At 36.1% G+C, this 22,719-nt stretch overlaps 1 protein-coding gene across 1 annotated transcript; it reads left to right on the forward strand.

Annotated features, from left to right (window-relative positions):
• Positions 1-1,739: 1,739 nt before the first annotated feature.
• Positions 1,740-17,898, forward strand: LOC107077831 (UAP56-interacting factor). Its single transcript, XM_015351109.2, has 9 exons — positions 1,740-2,084; positions 5,170-5,334; positions 6,564-6,694; positions 7,552-7,679; positions 8,858-8,948; positions 12,183-12,238; positions 12,331-12,405; positions 13,813-13,921; positions 14,838-17,898. Exons 1-9 carry the CDS (start codon positions 2,012-2,014, stop codon positions 14,931-14,933), a joined length of 924 nt encoding a protein of 307 aa, XP_015206595.1. The 5' UTR covers positions 1,740-2,011; the 3' UTR covers positions 14,934-17,898.
• The last annotated feature ends 4,821 nt before the right edge of the window (positions 17,899-22,719 follow it).

A 22,719-nucleotide genomic window follows, 5' to 3' on the forward strand; every position in this document is an offset into this window, starting at 1 on the left:
AACTATTCTATTCTGCAATACAATTATTAAATATACAGTATGCATATAGTTAATCCATATTTCTATCATTTATATTTTCTGCACATCTTTGTTATCAGCAGTTAATAAGACTATGGGCTGTTTTTTTTCTTATAGTATCAATAGTTTTTCATTTTAACAGACTAAATCCATATGAGATACTACATAACATGTTTCTAAATTTTTATCAGATTTTGGTACATTACTTTTATATGACTCTGATTCTTTTAAAGAGTTTCAGTTATAATAACTGAATTAAAACCACCCCCAGTTTTCAGCAAAGCACAGCTGATAGCTGCATATTGTTGAATCAATATAATATCTTTGATTGTTTAATGTTGTAGCACTGTTTTCAACTCCTTAAATTGACAGTGGTGATATCATATTGATTCAAAAAGAAAAAAATATGTTAAATTGACATTTACGAACAAGACTGAATCAAGACAACTGTCAGCATTGTTTCATCGCTTATCAGTCATAAATTTCACTTTTGCTTGCCTCTTACCATTTTATTCCCTGCTCTGTCTGACTCTGTGGATCTTCATATCTATAGTATGTATTTTTCTGCCTTCCCCAAATGAGGTGGTGAAAAAAAATTAAGTTTCCTAATTTTTTAGGCCATGTGGCCTTCCACAATTCAAATGAAGCCATTGAGTAATGGCTACAGTATAATATTGATAATGCATTTGAATCTTTCATGAAAATAACAATGTTGCCATGGTAATAAAAATCTAATGGAACAAAAGTTACTACCAGAAATGAGAATGGTAGATCAATACAGTATGTGGCACTGTATTCACAAAACCTTATTTTGGTGTTAGGGGACATCCTGCTGGCATTATTTAAATGTTAGTTTAACAAGTACTTGCAGACTCCCTGCCAGTGGTCAGAAGTGAAAGTTCTGTAACCCCAGTGCTATTATTTGTAGTCCAACTACAGACTTTTGCAGGGAGGCCTACCTGAATTTTCTTCTCCTTAATTGGTTAAGTAAGTCTTTGCTTCTCCACCTCATCTGTTATGTCTAAACTGTTTCTCCAAGATGACTGCTGTGCTCTACTCAAGAAGATGCTGTACTTTATTTCAAAAGCAGATTAAATAAATTCTGACCTATCTAAAGCACTCTGGGATGAAAAAATAAAAGAATAATTAATTAATTATTATATAATGAAATGAGTTCCAAAGTATGTCCTATAAAATGTATAGCAAAAAAATGTTTTTTGTCTAAAAAAAGCACTGCAGGTCCAGGATGAATTAAATGCCACAGTACACAATTCTTTCTCGTCTCTCTGGATGGAAAATTGTCTACATATAAATCAGGCTATCAAAATAAAAAATAACTAGCTACTTAAATTATATAAGATACAGTAAAACATACCTACTAAGGAAGAGAAATGGGTTGTGTAGGAAAAGTAAATTGAAAAATAAAATAATAATAAATGTGAGATATTTACAAACAACACCTGGTCTATACATCAACAAATGTTTTAAGATTTTAAACAACTGAATTAAACAACTGATTTCTGGAAACCCACAAAAGCACAAATAACTTGTAAATAAAGAATATTGCAGTTATGCGTCCGAAAAAGCCTTAAGCCTTATGAAACTTACATTTCATCGGCTCCTTTTTTGACTGTATAAAGTTTTGAGCAGCCAGTGCTTGAGCTATTTTAAGATATGTTACGTTGCTTGTCTACAGTATATCGTTTTCTGCCAGGAGTATGACAAGCCCACGAGTCAAAACTTAACAGCTGCCTGGAACTACCGGCGTTTGTTATTTATGGAGTCTGAGTCAAAAATCGATAGACCAGATTTGATCATTTGATAAGCAACTTCGCGAATAAAGTGAAATATTGAAATCCATCATCAGTGCCACAAAGGGGTCGATCCGTTGTCCTGCTGTAAGTAGCTTACAGATATCTGTATTTGGGGGAACAAATCTGTTGACATCGTCATCCTCACAAACTAGCTGCATCGTGAACTACTAGAAACGAAAATGGGCGACAGTATAGTAGACCCAGCACCCATGGAGGTCGAATACAAATCGGAGAAGATTGACATGTCACTTGGTAAGTTTTTAAGTGTTTGAACAACTGCGTAATGACGCCAATTACATGAAAATTTCGATCGCTGCTTAAACTCGGTAAATCTACATTCCACATTGACCAATACTTTTAAAATGCTCCACCTCCAAAGCAAGTAGATATATCTTGACTAAATATGGCTTAACGGAAGGAAAACGTTCACGTCATTGCGTGAGAAAACCTGATAAGGGTCAGAATAATCGATAAACTAATGTTTTTGTCAAGAGTTAATGGGCCAGATTATCATTTATATTTTGAATATAAATTCCGAAGAATTCATATTTTATTTTCTGAAAAACTCTCTTTCAGAGAGAATATCGGACAACAGCTAGATAATACATTTATATTATACATGTACAGTACTGTATATATATATTAAGCATCTTACATGGTGTAGTGGCCAGAAACTTGTGATTTTCTTTGCAGTCCTTTAGGTTTTGCAATATGAAAATGTTCTTTAACTTCTATACAGTATATATTTTAAGTGCAACCCATGGGTGTATGGAAACGATAGTATTTAGTATAATAGTAATCAGAAAACTTCACAGTTTCCGTGTTTTTGATTTTTTTAATTCTGGATTGATTCGAGGCCATAACTACGCTTGTAGTTTTTTTCCAGAAGTACAGAGAGCAGCCAAAACTTTTAAGACAAGTTCTAGAAATAAAAGTTTTATGGATGGATAAACCTTAACCCACGTTATGTAAAATTGAATAACTTAGAACATAGCAAAAAGAAAATAACTAAAAGGAAATAAAAAGATTTAATTTGATGGAATTTTCATTTGTAAATCAAAAGTACAAAAACTATTCTATTCTGTTCTATTGCTATTAATAAATCCATATTTGTTCGGAGGTACTTCATCGTGCCATATGACTTGTAACATATGACAAGACAAGAGTAGAAAATCTTGGATTGGCCAAGTCTATATTTAACTTGAATTGTGCATGTATTTTACATGCTGAACAAAACAGGCAGACATCAAAACACCCCACAAACAGGCTTTGACTGAAACAAAATTTCACAAGTGATTACACAGAGAGTTCAGTGATTTCAGCTCAATTATTAAATTATTTTTCACTTGTATGCTTGGAATGACCCAAAATTTATTTTGCACATATCATTCATATTAACTTCAAAATCACAATGACTAATTATTTGACTGAAAATAAACAAGTTACATTTGGAGGATACTGTTGTAGGAGAAAAGAATACATACAGTACAGTAACTACAGATGGTAGAATATAAGTAACTAAATGTATTGGGTGTTGGATGTCTTCCTAAAACAAATTGAATTCTGCCTCAGCATAAATATCACATACTTTACGTGAATACATCTTAGAAGGAGCTGTGTGAGCAGAATTTCATCCTGTGAGCACATTTCCTGGAAATGTTGAACTGTTGCATTTTGGAATGTTTCCTTTAAGACAGTTAGCAAAATTAAAAGCTATTATCAATAATAAATTAGTAGATTACTAACACTGTTCCATATAGGATACATCTACAGGTGTTTAATTTGTATACTGTAGACTTTAATAAAAATAAATGGTTTTGTGTGCTTGGTATATTTGTCTAGAATTCAAATAAATAGTGAAATTTAGTGAAAAAAACAATACTGTAGTGATAGATTATTACTTTTCAATATTTAAAGTCTTTATATAAGACTAGATACATGTAATTGTGTAGAAAAAGACACTTTGCCTATTAAAAATGATTTTACATTAAAAAGTTAAATAAATAGTTACAAGTTATTTGCAAATTTGTACAATAAAATCACTAAGTAGTAAAGCATTAAATGTACAATAAACCTGTACTGATGATGGGTGTGTAGCAGGGTTACATGACATGCTATAAAAAGCTCAACTGCTGTAATTCAACAGGCACAGCTAAAACAGTGCAAGGACGGAGGCCTTTAGGGCCTTTTCTTTTCCATTTCTGCCTCTCTGTAGAACAGTGGTTATTATGCCCTATGACATTCCGTAATGAAGCAGTTCAGTAGTTCAGTTAAATTCTAATGAATCCAATAGAGGGACAACATATGTAGAGAATATTTGACTTGACTTGCCTAGCTGAGGGAATCGCAGCCTAGCCGTTAGAATAGTCTGATCAAATCCCTTCCCCCTCACTATTGCAAGGATTGAATCAGGGACTTGCTGCTCGAGTGTAGGTGGAGAGATAGGGAGGGAGAGATGTGAAACGAAGACCTGGGTGCGAGACATATACTGTATAAGAGAATAGGCTCTAACCTCCCTCCAAACTTCTGTTACAATCTCCATTGATAGGTAAGATTGGATGAATTGCTGAAATGAAAGATTTCACATAAATATTTATGGATTAAAACTCAAGTTAATGTGCATGAAGAATTATGTGAAATTTGATGTATGTAGCACAATAGTCAGTTTGTAAGTATGACAAATATCACATACATTCATATACTGCTCATTTATTGCTCATTAATGTTTGATCTTATCACGGCTGTTCAACTTTTCCTGGGGTTTAACAGCCTTTACACTGATTAACGTATATTTCTAAATTAAATTTAGAAGGTAGCAGAAATGAAACATTTCTACGAAGACTTAGGCCATTTTGGTGGTTTTTAATGTTTGTTCAAATTGTAAGCTTGACTAATTTAACTAGCCCCCTGTATTTCCTCTGATTATTTCCAACTCACTCAGGAAATACAAATATTTGGAAAATGTTTTTTTTTTAATTGAAATATTCCTTCAGCTATTTAATATCAGTAGGTTTCTTATTCATTGTTCATGTTTAAATTATACCTGTTCAGTACAAGGGGGACTCCTTCTTTTCATATGCAGCTATGAGAGAAAGTGTACATAACCCTGTTCAGGGAGCTCCCTTGCCTCTCATTACTGTTTCATATTAGCTGACATTTTAAAACTGACTGTTACACTGAAACCTAACTGATTGTTACACTGAAACCTGAAGGAGATCCTATGAACTTTCTGAGCTGCCAGATGGTCTTCACACTAACAGCATTTCTAACTTCCCGTGGTTGTTCATCAAAGCGCTGAGCCAGACCTTCTAAATGTGCTTTTATTTTCTTTCTTTAGATGATATTATCAAACTCAACAAAAATGAACAGAAATCCAATCAAGAAAAAACCTCCAAGAATAACAGAGGGGCAGCCACTACTAGAAAAAAGCTTGTTGGGGCAACAACCATTTCTAGACAACAGAGAATTCCTTTCAGAAGAGTTCCATATCAGGCTCAACAAGGTAACAGCGACACTGATGGAGCACAATTAAAGGCTTCTACTCAGAGTCTAGTTTTAGCCCTATATCCCAGAGATTGCTGGTTTGGGCTATGTCATTAGCTAACTATGATCACGATTCCACAGAAGTGAGGCAAAGACCACACTGTGGAGCTGAAATCTTCTAGGATTTCCTTATATCGTTACAATGTGCTTTAGCCTAGTCAACATTACTTAAACCCATTTCCTGGCTCCACCAAATTGGTCACAGAGACTAGGTTTTTTTTCAGAAGACCATGTTCATCAATGGTTTAACTTGGGTCTCTGGAAAAAATAAAATACACCATTAATATAATTGGGACTTTTTCCGAGAACTATATTAACATGTATTATTATTTTACATTAGGTCCTAATGTATTTAGGCAAGCCTGCAAGCCTTGTATGAATACATGAGAACAAACTTAATTCAATACTCCTTTTAAAAAAGAAGTTACATGAGGATGCTTATTTCAACTACTGCCTACTATTGATTTTTATCTTCTGTCAGAACATATAATTTAAAAGAGGATGGCAGTTGATTCATATTGCATTGCAGTGTGAGGTTGTGTACTGTAGGAAAAAAAACAACAGTTCAAATTTAGCGTAAGAACAAGAAGATACGTTTATAAGTAATATTATACCGATATATGAAAAAAGTAATCCTAGGTCCTCCAGTACAAAATTTGTTTTGATATTTCTGTTTCTTACTCAAAGTCAATCTAAGATTCCAAAACGTAAAATGTATTTTGCAGAAACGAATAGAGCAATTATCCAAAAAGAAGATATGATAGTTATGAGTTAAAACAAAACTGAGTTAGTACAGTATAAATAACTTTTTTTCACTAAAACATCATTTTGGACTGTCTTTTACTCTGAAATAGCAAAATAATTTAAAACAAGTAAGAAATTGAAACATTTAGGATAGTTTTGTAATACAGTTCCTGTAGTGTACTTTAAATGCTTTCTGTAATTAGGGGATAAGCACTTGTTTTTTTCATATCAAAGTAGCATTAAATTGAAAGTTAAAACAAAAATGCTTCATCTCGTATGACTCTGACACTGAGAAGCACATTTTGTTCAGGAACTACATTGAATTATTATCCTGCTAAGATTCAAGTCACAGTGGATTTTGATATTTATGTCTCAGCAAAGTCAGGTACATTTCACACTGTCATGGTACAGTTAGAAGTTAAGATTGTTTTCTGCTGTCTGTAGGACCCTACCATTTAAGGTCCATGGGCCAAGACCTGCAAGGCTTCAAAAGAAGAATTCCTTATAATCTAAGAAAGGCCACTTTAGTTGCTAAAGGAGTGAGCCCCTTGAACAGGAATGCATGGAATGCACAGGTATGATAGACCAAAGGATGTTCTATAAGGGTGAAAAGAGATCCAGTAAATACTGGAAGCATCTACTTTATACAAAAGAAAAATACTATAGTAAATCAGGGGGAGTTACATACTGTATGTTACAAAGTTTACACTAATGTACACTGTTTGGCTTTTGTATGTGTATGCTGTCTAAGTCCACAGCCCTTCCTAAATCTTAAGCAGCAATCCTTTTGAGATTTCCGAGGAAGAAATGTGAAAATCAACTTTTCTTATTGGTAACAGCTTTGTTTTTTAAAGGATTTACGAAATTACAGAAGTAAGCTTTAAAAGAAGCAATTTTTTATACAAATGTGGGATGTTTTGACCATTGAGCCTTAAAGAAAAAATGTAGCACGGCAAAAATATTCTCTCATCTTGGCAGAGATATTTAAATAGCGAAAGTTTATTTTTCTTCCATAATATTCTTCATTAACATCTTGAAAACATAAAATAAAATAGAAGCCCACTAGACTTTACTATTTTAAAATTTCTTCATTTAAACACTGTGTGGGACATTTGCCTGGTGCCCCTTTAACCCCTTCCAGAGTATTGTTTTATTAATCTTTCTAGTTTTTCCTTTTGTATGGCATCCTGAACTGTTACTGATAAGTTAATAGGTTAGTGATTTGAGGGCTTTTCATCTTTCAATATATCTTATCTGTGGGAATAAATATGAGAAGCATATTAGTTAAGCATCTATAGTAAAATGTAAGTATAACTATTTTTCTGCTACTTATTCAAGATGCATATTGCAAGATAGCACCAACTGGGCTGAGCAAATGTTTGAAATGTAATGTTATGATGGATTTGTATTTCTTTTTTATTTTCATGACCAGGGAAAACAAGCAGTTAGAGCTTTTGTGAGCAACAGTTGGGGCCAGCGGTTTAGACAACGGACAAGCCAACCGCAATTTCGGAAAAGGTTCTGGCAAACTTTCAGAGGTCCTCCAGCAACTTCTAGGAGGTAGTTATGATTAATAATAATTGCTTACACTTACGTAGCATTGTTCTGGACACTCCACTCAAAGCACTTTACAAGTAATGGGGACTGTCCTCCTCCACTGCCAATGTGTAGCCCCCAGCTGGATGATGTGACGGCAGCCATAGTGTGCCAGTACGCTCACCACACATTAGCTGAGAGTGGGGAGGAGAGCAGAGTGATGAAAGCAGTTCAGAGATGGGGATTGTTTTCTAAAGGCCAAAGGGAAATTTGGGCAGGACACTGGGGGAAACACCATTATTCTTTTGGGGATTTTTTAATGACTATAGAGAGTTAGGTCCTCAGTTTTACATCTCATCCAAAAGGCTGCGCCTTTTTAACTGTATAGTATCCCTGTTGGCATACCAGGGCATTAGGATCCACACAGTCCAGAGGGTGAGTGCCCTCTGGTGGCCTCACTAACACCTCTTCCAGCAGAAACCTTAGCTTTCCCAGGAGGTCTCTCATCCAGGTACTGACCAGGCACACACGCACTTAGCTTTAGGAGTTGCAAGATAACACTGCTTAGGAGTTTAGCATTTTGTTCTTTTTTGAAGATGTATTTTGTAGAAGAATAAGATGAAACAGCTAGGGGTAGGGGGTATGGTGGTACAGTGGTAATCATTGCTGCTTTGCAGCACTGGGGTCCCAGGTTTAGTTCCCATGGTGCTATCTGCAAGTACAGGCTGAGTGAAGCAATTTATTACAGTGGTGTGAATTCAGTAGCAGACAGAGAGTAGAGAATGACAGGGGAGCAGATATGCAGAGAACAAAAGGAGGTTCAAAACAGCAGGAAAGTATCCAAGTACAGGGGCAATCTATAATCAAAGTGAAAAAAAGCCAAACTAAACCTAGAGAACAGAATAGTGTTCTCGGAAGATAGGACTAAAATAAAGGTTGACGGTAAAAGATGATGGAATATTGAGGTAAATTGGGAGTTTAACTGAAGGATTGTGGAAACAAAGTCAACACAGTGATGAATCAGCATCAGATAAAATACTAATTACCAGACTATATTATATAATTAACATTTTATATAATAGTATATATGTATACTGTCTGCTCTCACAGCCATTAAACTATTCCTATTTCAGAGAGACTCTGCCTTGTGTGAAATCATTCTGATTGCAAATCTTCTCTTGGTTTTCTTGGCTGCATAACAGCAACCCAATGCAATACAGAGGGCAGAGACAACAGCAGCTGCAATACAGACAGAAACAAGAGCGGCATGAAAGACATAACGTCAACAGAGGGGTATGTATTTGGTGCTTCACAGCAATACAATGAAAGAATATACAGTAAGCTGGCTCTCTCACACCTGGAGACCCATACATTTATATTACAGTATACAGTGGTTTCTATAAATGGCTACGTTGAAAATCTAATACTGAGCCTGATATGTATTAAATGCCTTGATATGATGAAGATGTTTATGTGTATTTTATTTTTGAATTTTAAGAAAATGTTATGTGAACATGTAGCTCCTGTTATATTCCCTAATTCAGCTGGGACATGGGTGCTAACATGTTCCAGCAAAGTGGCTTGGTGGTCAGTGCTACTGGCTCACAGCTTTTGTGGTCCTGTGCTCAATACTGTATTGGGGTATATTCTGTGTGGAGTTCACATGTGCTTTCCATATACAGTGCCTTGCGAAAGTATTCGGCCCCCTTGAACTTTTCAACCTTTTGCCACATTTCAGGCTTCAAACATAAAGATATACATTTTTTATTTTATGTGAAGAATCACCAACAAGTGGGACACAATTGTGAAGTGGAACGAAATCTATTGGATTTTTGAAACTTTTTTAACTAATAAAAAAATGAAAAGTGGGGCGTGCAAAATTATTCGGCCCCTTTACTTTCAGTGCAGCAAACTCACTCCAGAAGTTCAGCGAGGATCTCTGAATGATCCAATGTTGTCCTAAATGACTGATGGTGATAAATAGAATCCACCTGTGTGTAATCAAGTCTCTGTATAAATGCACCTGCTCTGTGATAGTCTCAAGGTTCTGTTGAAAGTGCAGAGAGCATCATGAAGACCAAGGAACACACCAGGCAGGTCCGTAATACTGTTGTGGAGAAGTTTAAAGCCGGATTTGGATACAAAAAGATTTCCCAAGCTTCAAACATCCCAAGGAGCACTGTGCAAGCGATCATCTTGAAATGGAAGGAGTATCAGACCATTGCAAATCTACCAAGACCTGGCCGTCCCTCTAAACTTTCAGCTCAGACAAGGAGAAGACTGATCAGAGATGCAGCCAAGAGGCCCATGATCACTCTGGATGAACTGCAGAGAACTACAGCTGAGGTGGGAGAGTCTGTCCATAGGACAACAATCAGTCTTACACTGCACAAATCTGGCCTTTATGGAAGAGTGGCAAGAAGAAAGCCATTTCTCAAAGATATCCATAAAAAGTCTCGTCTAAAGTTTGCCACAAGCCACCTGGGAGACACCCCAAACATGTGGAAGAAGGTGCTCTGGTCAGATGAAACCAAAATCGAACTTTTTGGCCACAATGCAAAACGATATGTTTGGCGTAAAAGCAACACAGCTCATCACCCTCAACACACCATCCCCACTGTCAAACATGGTGGTGGCAGCATCATGGTTTGGGCCTGCTTTTCTTCAGCAGGGACAGGGAAGATGGTTAAAATTGAGGGGAAGATGGATGCAGCCAAATACAGGACCATTCTGGATGAAAACCTGTTGGAGTCTGCAAAAGACCTGAAACTGGGACGGAGATTTATCTTCCAACAAGACAATGATCCCAAACATACAGCAAAATCTACAAAGGAATGGTTCACAAATAAACGTATCCAGGTGTTTGAATGGCCAAGTCAAAGTCCAGACCTGAATCCAATCGAGAATCTGTGGAAAGAGCTGAAAACTGCTGTTCACAAACGCTCTCCATCCAACCTCACTGAGCTCGAGCTGTTTTGCAAGGAAGAATGGGCAAGAATTTCAGTCTCTCGATGTGCAAAACTGATAGAGACATACCCCAAGCGACTTGCAGCTGTAATCGCAGCAAAAGGTGGCTCTACAAAGTATTAACGCAAGGGGGCCGAATAATTTTGCACGCCCCACTTTTCATTTTTTTATTAGTTAAAAAAGTTTCAAAAATCCAATAGATTTCGTTCCACTTCACAATTGTGTCCCACTTGTTGGTGATTCTTCACATAAAATAAAAAATTTATATCTTTATGTTTGAAGCCTGAAATGTGGCAAAAGGTTGAAAAGTTCAAGGGGGCCGAATACTTTCGCAAGGCACTGTACATGTGGGTATTCTGTTTTCAAAGACATGGCAGGTAGGTTAATGGTTGGCTCTGTGCCTGTAGGCACGTTTGCACCCTGGGATGGACTGGTGTTCATCCAGGGTACAAGCCTACCTCTCTTGAAGTACAGATATTGGGTTGCCTGAACCCTCACCAGGAATAAGCAGCTTCCATTCAATTATTATTTAATGTATAAAACACTGATTATTAATAAAACCTTCTAGCACTATCCATTTCCAAGAAGATGTGCTATGAACCAGTTGAAGAAGAAACAACTTAGTTGTCCAGGAGAAGGAAAAGAAGCAAAAGAACTAAAGCTTTCTCTTCATATGAAGCACAATTATTTGTTTTTATATTTTTATGTAACTAGCTAAAATAATGAAGTGTTAGAAATAGTATAGTTTGTTAATTCTGGATAGTTTAATCAGCATTTCTAATTTCTAACCTGGTAAAGAAATGATCAATTCTCACAATATGATGTACATTTTAAAGTGACTGACCTCATCCTTGTTCTCACATTAGTATTGAGATGAGCATGTACAACTTGTGTGCAGGACAGCTAGCAGTTTATAATTTTAGATTACCCCAGCCTAAGACAACTCAGTCCTTTTAAAGTAGGACTTGCATGTCAATAAACCCACTGGGTAAAATGTCATCTCAAACTTTACCCAAGACCTGAAACAAACTGTAGAAAACTAACAGGAATTGTAATTTAAAACATAATTACTTTGAAAGCATACACAATTATAATATTCAACACCAATGGTTAATGTCTTGAAAAAAAATGTGAGCCTGTAGTTCTGTTCTTTGACCATATGGTGGCACCATGGGTAATAAATTAAGATCCCAGACATATATTTAGGAATGTATACTGTATGTACTGTACATATGATTTCTCAGTCATTACTACATTAATTAGATCCAGGCATTGTAATTTTGCAGTTCAATTCAAAGTTTACACAATATGAATATATCAAGTTTAAATTACTTTTTTATTTGTTGAAAATCCAACATAAAGAGGAAAGTTGAATTTCACCAATTTGAATGTGCTAAGGTTCATACAAACGTTACTGTATATCCCATATATGAATGAGCATAATCATAGAATGTTTTAGGACATGGATGAAATAAACACGTGGCTCAAGGCATTGTTTTATCGAAAGTTTTAGGACCAGAACTTCTGAAATTACGTGTGGCTCTTGCTTTTGTCCTTTAGTTCATTGGCCGAAACAACAATAGAAAATCTGCAGAGGGATTTCAGAAGGGCAGAAGGTAAGAGAAAACATATAACTGAGGATGATTACTAAAAGTTGTACATACCCTGACCTCTGTTTTTTTTTTTCGTTCTGGTCTTCTACTCAAAGCTGGAGACAGACTCAGTCTTCTGGTTCCATTTTAACAGTGGAAGTTCCAAACTCGGTGGCAACTCCTGGAACAGTGTAAGTGGGCTCTGACTTCTGTAAATTAGTCTTGTTTCTATAATAAAATATGAGACAGTAGTGTAATATCGTTGATGTGCACATTTCTGTAGTGTCCTCTAAACAATATGTTACTGCCTTTAACGTAAAAATATGACATACTTGCAGATGATCCAGACATTGTTTGAAATTACAAGTGTCATACCCAAGTATAAACATGCATATCTCACAGAGCACAAATTTCACTTACTGATACAACTTCAAAACCTTCGGTCCTTTTTTGGCATAGTGCTTTGTCACTTACCAGACCTCTGGCTGAGAACAACTCAGACAGGTTCTTTGCTCCTCTTTAGATTTGTAACCAGATACATTAAATTAAAACGTGGATCTATGTGACAATTGCAAGTTACAAGCCAGGTGCTTGACAGCGTTTTCTATAGGATAAAAACATGTGGCCTATGGAGAAAGCAAGTACAAGAATTGTCATTTGTGACCAGTAGGTGAATTGTAGATTAAAAAGTTCTGGACCCTGGAGTTTTTACTGTAGGTGTTCAATCATTTTGCTTATCATATTACAATGAAGGCAGAGACAGAATTAAGTCACTGTGTAATCTGAGGTTTTGGAAAGGGTCCTGGTGATACTTGTAAAGTATTGAGCATTACATAAAGTAAATATTTTAATAAATGTGAGTTGGCATGAGATTAACTGATGCTCTACATCTGAAATAGGGAAAAAGAACACAGATTTACAGTACTGCTCATGGTAAATTCAAGTTAAAACATTCAAGCAAATTAACTAAGCTGGTTAGTGGAATGTGTTAAATGTAACGACATACATGGCAGAGTTACAGTATATACAATAATACAATTGTTTTTGCAATTTGTTTGTTCCTTGTCATATACAGTACAATTAATATTTCATTTTCATGGGAAAATGAATCATTCATCTTCTTGGCTGGGTGTTAGGGTGCCTATGCAGAGAGAGACATTAACAAAAGGCAGCTGCAGATGTAGCAACATGGTGAAGAGGGGACACAGAAAGACTTTAAGGAAAATTAAGTTGATAATAGTTTTTCAAACTTTTCAAGAAGTAATATCGAAGATTACAAATAAAGTAACAAAGGGGTGGTTGCTTTCATCCCTCTCAAGCCCTTTTGTTAAAAAAGGGCCATAAAGAAGCGAATTGTGAAAGTACATTTTAAAAACATAGAATATATTTACAGTAAGTACTGTAGGCAAGAATAATACATTTTGTGCCAGAAAATTAAAAGTATTTTTCAATATTTTCCTGGCTTGTATACAGTATATGTTTACAAGAATATTTAGCTAAATCTCTTGACATTTTCTGGTCATTTTATTCCCATAGTGCTTAAAGTTAATTTACAGTAAATGAATGCTGTTTGTCATTCGAAATCTTCCCGATATCAGGGCTAAGCGGCCTTCTTTGTTAAAGAGATCCACCCAAGATTTTGATGCATCGCCCCCCCAGCCAAAAGGAGTCCCCCTGAGATTCAACTTCAAAGCTATAGCCAACCAGGTAAGAGAAACCACTGAAAGGAGTCAGGTTGGCTGGAATATTTTAGTAGTGAAAACAATTCTTTGCATTATGTTACTGTGAAAATTACCAAGAATCATTTTTCCATTCCTTTTAAATCCTTTAAAAGTCACTGCTGTGAGACATATTTATTACACTGAGATTTTAAGCTTTTTAAAAAGGATTTTAGGGTCTGCAAAAGCAGGTCTTATTATAAACTAATCTAGTCTCTGATCAAAAGGCTTTGAATTGTACTGTAGCACTGATTTCTGTTGGCTCTTGCATAACAGTTTACCTGCCCCCCAGGACACAAGTGTTTCAGGCAATATTAACTGAAATTATTAAAATATTATTGCCTTCATAATTCTAATGTAGTTTTACTTTATTCTTTCAGCATACCTTGAAAGAGCTCATAACTGACTTAATTTTCAGAAGAAAACCTGCTACATACAGTACCAAAATGTCTCTGAACACAATATTATTATATAGTTTCTATTATTCCATGTAATATAAGCTATATTGTTACAGACCTACCTCTCTACTGATGTCTATATTAAACCAAATGAAGTACCAATCAATCAATGCCCTAATGACCTCTAGTTTTAGGTCAGGTGAAACTACTACCCTAATTGCTGCTGGCCTGCCACATATATTTATATATTATGTGTATTATGATATAATAATAAATATATTCACGTTGGAGAACCTATCCCAGCAAGCAATTGGCACAAGGCAGTATACTCTATAAAACCTATAAATGAAGTGTTAGTGGGATAGATCGGCGGTGTTTGCGGAGATTGCCTCCAGCTGGTGCTTAACTGGGACTAGACCATTTGTGAGGAGGGTTCCGATTAGCGGCAGATGTGACAGTTATTCTTTACTCTGCAGTGATGGGTGGATCATCCATTATGTTTTGCAGACAAAAGTCACTTTGAATGAGAGATTCACGTTCCTGAAGATCAGAGGCAGCACTGTGGGGCCACAGCGAGGAAGACGAACAGTGACACTACAGTGAAGAGCACCTTCACAGTGGGGTGGCTACTGGGGCCTAAGTATGGGGCCTGTATGTGGCTAATTCATGGACACTTCGAGACAAGACAGAGTTTTTTGTACATTAAAGGTATACAAATAAGAGACTGACATTAAAGTAGCATCATATAAAGAGTAATAGAGATCAGCTGTCCACTCTTTGTCTAACTGGCAGCAGGAATAATGGTCAGTACAGTAGTTGTAGTCAGTTGTACCCAGATAAACCAGGCAGCCACACACAATTGATTAAGCACCACCAGGGCAGAGCTGGGATTAGCCACCAAGAGTCCTCTGTTCTATTGGCAAAACAGTCTCTCCTCCAGTTCCAGGCTTGCAGTGATGCCAGTGAAAGACATGCCACTCCTCCAGTGGCACTGATGCCCCTGGCACTGCAGACATGGCAACATGACAAAATACAAATAGCATATTGGAGGAGGAGCAGAAGTGCCTCATTTTCTCCCAAGCAGGTGTAGTAGTAGTACTCTTAGTGGTACTGTTTTGTAGTAATTGGCAAATTTAAATTAGATGTACTTGTAAATCAGTAAGGGTCACTGCAGAAAATTAGATATGGAATCGGATGTTTTTTAAAATGTTTTGAAGTCTGCTTTAGTATAATACTGACTTGGAGTAATTATAAGACTGATTTAACAATTATTTGATGACCAAATGACATACAAATTTCATGTAGCTTAGGCCCACTTTCTCACAACAGAAATGCTGCAGTTATGGGGCCAGGTGACTAGATGATGTTTTAAAAAACAGCTACATTTTTATGGTTGATTTTGAAGTATTTTAATTACAGGGAATATTACTGCAAGAATGTAGTTTCTTTACATGCACATCCATCAGGAATAAATGAAAGTCTTGTCAGCTGAATAAGAATATAAAGAATATTGAAAGTAATTATTACTTGTCACTTCATTAATAAATGTCCAAATTGGTAGTCCATTGTTGGCTGACTGAATGTGTTTTTTTTAAGTGTTTGAATACATTCAGTTTTTGGTAAGTTACTATCAAACAAACAAGACAGGCCAAAGCCATATCTTTTTCTAGTCATTCACATGTTCCTGTGTTCTTTCAGTTATGATTAAAAACATTGAAGGATTCGATTGACATATTGAAAATTGACCTAATGTGTTTTTTAAAGAATAAAATAAATCCAAATGATATCTTGAGTGCTATGCTGAAGTTACTCTGTCACAGTACATTTTTCTGTACTTCAGAACTGTATTGTTGCTTTTTTCTTGTTTTTCTGTATTAAATGACACAATGCTGCTTACAGTATTCTGTAAAATGAGCTGTTAAAAAAGGAACTTTTGGCTAAAGAGTGACTATCGGCAGAAAGATAACATTCTGAACATTTTTTGTAAAAACTTCTAGTAAATAGTTCCCAGTCTTTCTTATCTAGAAAATCCCCAAGCTGTAAAAGCTTCCAGTTTAAGTTACATATTCAGACCTTATCTCCCATCTCTCAGCCTGAGTCTGCTTTTATAACCTGGCAGTTTTCAACACTTATTCTGGGAGCACAATTCAGGAGAGAAATATGAAGTAGAAAAGCCCATTTTAAATTTCAAAATACACATTCAAATCTTTCATTTGAATAAATGGAGATTTCCTTTACAGATTGACTATTGGCATTAACATTTGGAAATGTCCAAGTTTAAGAGACCTGTGGTTTTTGGTATGTGGTAAACCCTGTGAGTTTTTTATATAAAGGTGCCTAGTGAAGGACTGTTTGTAGCATTTTGTACTAAAGGTTAGGAGGAAGGTGACATGGTGGTGCAGTGTTTAGCATTGATGCCTTGCAGCGCTGGGACCTTGGGTTCAAATCCAGACCTGGGGTGCTTTTTGTTTGGAGTTTGCATCTTCACCCCATGCTCCCATGGGTTTTACCTGGATCCTCTGGTTTCTTCCCACAGTTCAATGATATACTTGTAGGTTAATTGGATTTTGGGAAAACTGGCCCTGGCACGTGTGTTTGTTTCTCTGTCTGCCCTGTGATTGACTGGATTCCCGTTCAGGGTGTATCCCACCTTGTGCTTGTTGCTTTCAGGGATAGGCTCTGGTTCCCCCGTGACCTTGAACTGGATGAAGTAGCTAAAAAATGGATGGGTGTTAAAAGGGAAAAAAAAAATTTTAAAACTCTTTGCAGTGAGGTGGACTTCATATTGACATCATTTTGGAAGACAAAGAGAAGAAACACGAATCTTAAACATTATTTTTAAGTTGGTTGACAATTGATTTGCTTACTTCGCTCATGAAGTAATATTTAGTATGAGTGCCTGAGCCGGAGGTATATCATGAAACCTAAAGGCAAATCTTTTGTGCCTCACAACCATTTTCACTTTAAAAATGTACAATGTGAACATCACAACAAAACTTGCTTGTTTGTTTTTTGTTAAATCAGCCAGAAGGAGTCAGTATAGAACTCTGATTCGAAGTGTTCAGCTGACCACAAATAGATGTTTTATAAAAACAGCTGCTGAATCCATTTCTATTTTGTGTTTCAACTACACATTCTTTAAAGTAACCCTTTCCAGGTCAGCCATCGTTCTGAGAAAAGGAAACAAATATAAATAAAAATATTGTTTATGACAGTTCTTTTTGAGATGTCCAACAAGTGTAATTTATATAGCTGAATGCATTTAATAAGATTTATCCTTGAATGACAACTTTTTTTCCTTATGTCCTTTTATTGCAACATAAAATCATATTATAGAGTACATTTATGTAAATAAATCTAAAATGATGACATATAGTAGAAATTAATTTGCATTACAGAAACCGAAGTAAAATGTACGTACAGTATGAACTCAATAAAATATATATTTGTAACTGCAGATGGAACAGTGTTAATATTGACAATAGAAAACTTAAATTGTTGTTGATGTTGAATATAATGTGTTATACAACATTGTGTTGATTAACATAATAAACAATGTAATTTACAATAGACTCTTCAATGTTATAATTATAGTTTAAAAAATGCACTAAAGTGGTTATGATAAATTTCAACTTTGTCTTCCATTGTCAGCTTTTTACAAATATATCTAATATTTTATTAATTCCAGTTTGTCACGCTTTGTCAACAATCACAGATGAAAGTCTATAATTTGAAAAATAGTCTACAATTTTCCAACATTTAACAGCTTGCTTTGACCACCCTTATAACATTCCTTCAAATACTGTGAAGTCTTTTTTACTCTCAAGCATATTTCCACCTGAAAAAAAAAAACATGGCAATCAACAGACATGCTTGCACGTCTGTATATTAGACAATTAATGTGGATTGATGTATTTTACAGCTGAAAAGACAGCTTTATTTGTGAAATGACTCTTTTTCCACTTAAACATCGCAGAAGGAAAACTATTTGGAAGGCTTTGTGCATTTCATAAGAAATACGCCTCAGCAAATCTTCAGCACTGTGACCTTACATTGGCATTCGTTTTCTGTGCTTTGCAAGAAATGGTGCTGTTTTGGAAACATTTACTGAAATCACAAGGCAGGACCTAAAGAACTAAGCCTTTGGTAATAATTATAATGCAGATAATGGAAAAAGGCTGCTATGTCATAGCTATGAGATCCTCATTTTGATTCTGGACTGGTGTGTCTACCGTGTGGAGTTTGCATGCTTTCCCCATGCTTGGATGGGATTTTCTCAGGGTACTCTGGTTTAGTCCTTCCTCCATAGACATGTTGTTTAGCTTAATCAGTGCCTCTATCTTAATTAACATCTGTAGCTTAAATGGTGTCTTTGTCCCTCTGCTTTTGTGCGCTCTGCAATGAACTGGGAATACATACAGTACGGTACATTGCCTTGTACTATATCAACCAGAGTAGGTTCTAATTCACTGAGACACTAAACAGGCACAAGCAGCATTCTGATAATAAGTGGACCATTTGATTGGAAAGTGGCTACAAACACTCTGACAACTGCAGCTTTAGTGTTGTGCTGTAATATTTGCTTTGGGACTTTACTGTACTTGATTACTTTGTTTTTTTTCACCAGATTATCACCAGTAGATGTAACTCTTCTGTATTCATTTCAGAAGATTTGTTTCTGGAGAGTGAATCAGCTCCTGACCCAATAAATTCAGGCTGAAGGAGCTGAACCTTTTTAGTCTTGAAAAGAGAAGACCTGATACAAGTATTCGAAATCCTCAAAGGCACTGACAAAGTTAACCCGGAGGATCTTTTCATAATGAACAGTGGGACATGAACCGGAGGGCACAAGTGGAAGTGCTTTTAAAACAAAACAGGAGGCACACGTTCACCCAAAGGGTGGTAGAAGTGTGGAACAAGAAACCCAGAAATGACGCTGATGAAGAATGAAGTTGGTAACCTCATTTCTTTCAAGAAACAACTCCATGAGAATCAATAAATAGGCCAAAATTACCAAATGGTCTCCTTTTGTTTGTAACCTTTCTTATGTTCTGTCTTTTTGGTTAGAGATGTTCAAATCGAAAATGTTTTTGGGATACTTTCTTCCTCGTCCGCTTTCTTCCTTTTGCTACATTTAATAGATGATTACAAGGGATTCATGTCCCTGTAAGTGGATCAGGGACATAATATTTGGAAAACTTTAGCAGCCTGATTACCTTTTTAAATCACATCCCTGTATTAACATAGTAATTTACTGTACATAGTCTGGAACTAAAGAAGGTGGTAATAACTGGTAAAACTGAAATAAGGAGGTGGAACTTCTCCTTTTCTGGACACGTCCAAGTTAATTATTATTTACATTGACAACATTTTTAAAAATTTGCTACGTCATGGTATAGTATTAAAGGTAGAGAACACAGTAGAGATGATATTGCACTCAGTGAAGACGGGGTGTCAGGAAAACAACAGGAGATCTTAATACTTCACTGTAAGTGCACTGCTCCGGATGAAAGAGGGAAGTAACATGGTCCAATAAGACACAGGCCCTAGCAGGCAGAAAGAATGGGAACACTGTATTCCGCTAAGTAATCAAATGCCTCTGCTCCTCCTACACTGCACAATCATTTGTTTGTGCTGATGCCCTAGGGCTTCTAAAGTCTACCACTACATCCCTATTCCTCCCCGAGTTCTGCTGAATCTGACTGCTATTTTAGAATACAAAACACACTAGTATCTTATGTGGACTGAGTCTGCTCTGAGTGCCACATAGCGATTATGGTGGTCATCATGAAGTCAGTCACTCTTATAGTTAAGATATTTTTAGCTGTCACTGTCAGACAGAATACTGAGGTCATATATGAAAAGGGGGAGCACGTGGGACTGGTGACTGCTGCCTCACAGCTCTTGGATCCTGAGCTTAATTTAGGACTAGGGCACCTTCTGTGTGGAGTTTCTCTGGTCTGCTCCCACCTTCCATAAACATGCTAATTAGGTAAATTGATGTAATCAAATTGTCCTTTTATATTAGATATATAATACCAGCTTTACTAAGAGTGGAAAACATAAAACACAGTCAATCCCATTCTTATAAACCTCAATAGTCTGATTTAAATTTTGCATATATATTTTTCATGTTCCTAGCCAACAGTGTGCATTATATAAGCAAATGGTTGTTACAATACCCGTGTTTTTGTAGCATTAACCATTCATTTATAGAGTTTAAATGTCACTGTCTATTTTTCTCCAATATCCCTAATATGTGTTATTCTGTCAGGAGAGGAACCAAAGTAAGTCTATGGACATGTGCCCACTCTTTTAAACTGGCTTCATTCCGCAGTGCATTCCTGAAATGACATCATTATTCCCTCTAATGAAAGATCCACTATGTGCTGCCTTTACTGGAAAGGAATCTGGATTAATTTGCTGGCTTCCTGAGTCAATTTTGAGCCAGGCTCATGTGGTGGCCAGGACTTTACAAGTCAGGACTGGGGAATTAATTTACCCTCAACATTTATCGCCATTCACCTTAGCCATTAATAGCAGCTTGCAAATAATTACCTCCACCTTTTCTCGTCCAATACTTTCAAGGTAATGCAAATGTTCGAACAGCATAAAAATATAGATTCAGACATTTAAAATAATGAAAGGGGAAATGCACATAACAAAATATCAATATTCTCTGTCAAGGTCCTTGTAGCCTTGTGCTTGGTTTTTTTCCCATATGTCATAATTAATTCAACCCCTGATTTAATAATTTCCTAAATAGGTATTTTTAAAAAAGTGCACTAAGCCCTGTTACATATGTAACTTCAGATCCGTTTAAGAAAAAAGAAACAAGCTTTAAGGAAGTTCCAAAGATGTTTTTTACAATGTGGTTAATACCATGGTTAATTGATAGTTGAGCCAGTAGCCTGTTTTTGTTATGATTTCATGTAGCTAATTTGGTAAGATTGGGAAATAGAGTGGGTGGCCTCATGTATTAAATGATTGCCTGTATTTCTTTAGCTAGTGGTGTTTATTACTTCCAAAGAGCAATGGAGAATAGACTTGTACAATTGGTCATGATTTCATATTAAGCTATTGACCATATGAATTGCCTGGAAGAACACAAGCATCATTCTACAGATAAACTTGATTTAAATGTTTTAAAAGGCTGCTTCTATCTGTGATAATCTCCAGCATTAAAATGTTTTTCACAGAAAAATCAGCTAATTAAAGATTTATCTTCTTCATGCATCACATCAATTCTGTGTATTTGTTTAGCACAACTTGGATAGCTTTCAGAGAAAATACATATTAATCTTGGCTGCCTAGTGAACCAGGAAATGTGTAACTTCTGAGCAATGAATAGCTTTTGAATAAAGCTAGAAAGAAAATAATGTTATTGCCAAAAAATGCTGTGAAAAAAAGCATTAAGCTGCAATCACAAAAGCATTCTGCAAAACATGTTCATTTCAAAGCTAGCAATTACAGTAGATGAAAAAATGCTACCAATTAGATGAATGATGAAACTTTTGCACAAAGACATGTTCTCTTCTCTACAGTGCAAGTCTGTTAATTTAACTTTATATTAAAATGGTTCTTTCTAACAAATGAAAGATATGATATGTGTTTCTTCTCGGAAAGATATAGTGATAAGATGAAATTGTGGCACAAAGATACACTAAAGTGCTCAACACAGACAGAGCAACATTTTCCTTCTTTCCTCCTTCAAGACAATGCTTGTGTGACTAGGAGACACTGTAATAGTTATGTACTATTTTAAACTATGTGCAGTGACTCAACGTATTATATTTCTTAAATACGTGCTATTCATACTGTATATATTGGAAATCATGCTTTAGTTTACACAATTACATTCTTCTATTTTCAAACTGCTTTATCCAATACAGGATCGTGTGGGAGCCAAAGCCTATCGCAGCAAGCAACGGGTGTAAGGCAGGATAAGTCCTGGATGGGACATCAGTCCGTTACAGAACACACACAGACATACACAAACTCACACCAGGGCCAATTTTCCCAGAAGCCAATTAAGCTACAGGTATGTTTGGACTGTAGGAGGAAACCCACATAAACCTGAGGAGAACATATAAACTCTAAGCACATAGTAGCCCAGATCCGGAATTGAACTCAGGGCTGTGAGGCAGCAATGCTAACCACAGCTCCACCATGCTGCCAGCTCATACAATATAAAATACTGAAACGTTCAAGAGATTCATTGTGCTCTGCAATGCTAGCATTATAAGGAAGATGCTTAGAAAGTTTATGCAAACTTGAAAGGCAAATTTAAACAATTTATTAATGCAAAAGTGTGCCTATCATTTCAGGGGTGATTCACTCTTGCACTTCCTAAGAGCACAGAATGCTTGGGATGTGGACCACAAACAGA

Source organism: Lepisosteus oculatus, chromosome 8 (assembly GCF_040954835.1).
Source record: "Lepisosteus oculatus isolate fLepOcu1 chromosome 8, fLepOcu1.hap2, whole genome shotgun sequence".
Classification (NCBI taxonomy): Eukaryota; Metazoa; Chordata; class Actinopteri; order Semionotiformes; family Lepisosteidae; genus Lepisosteus; species Lepisosteus oculatus.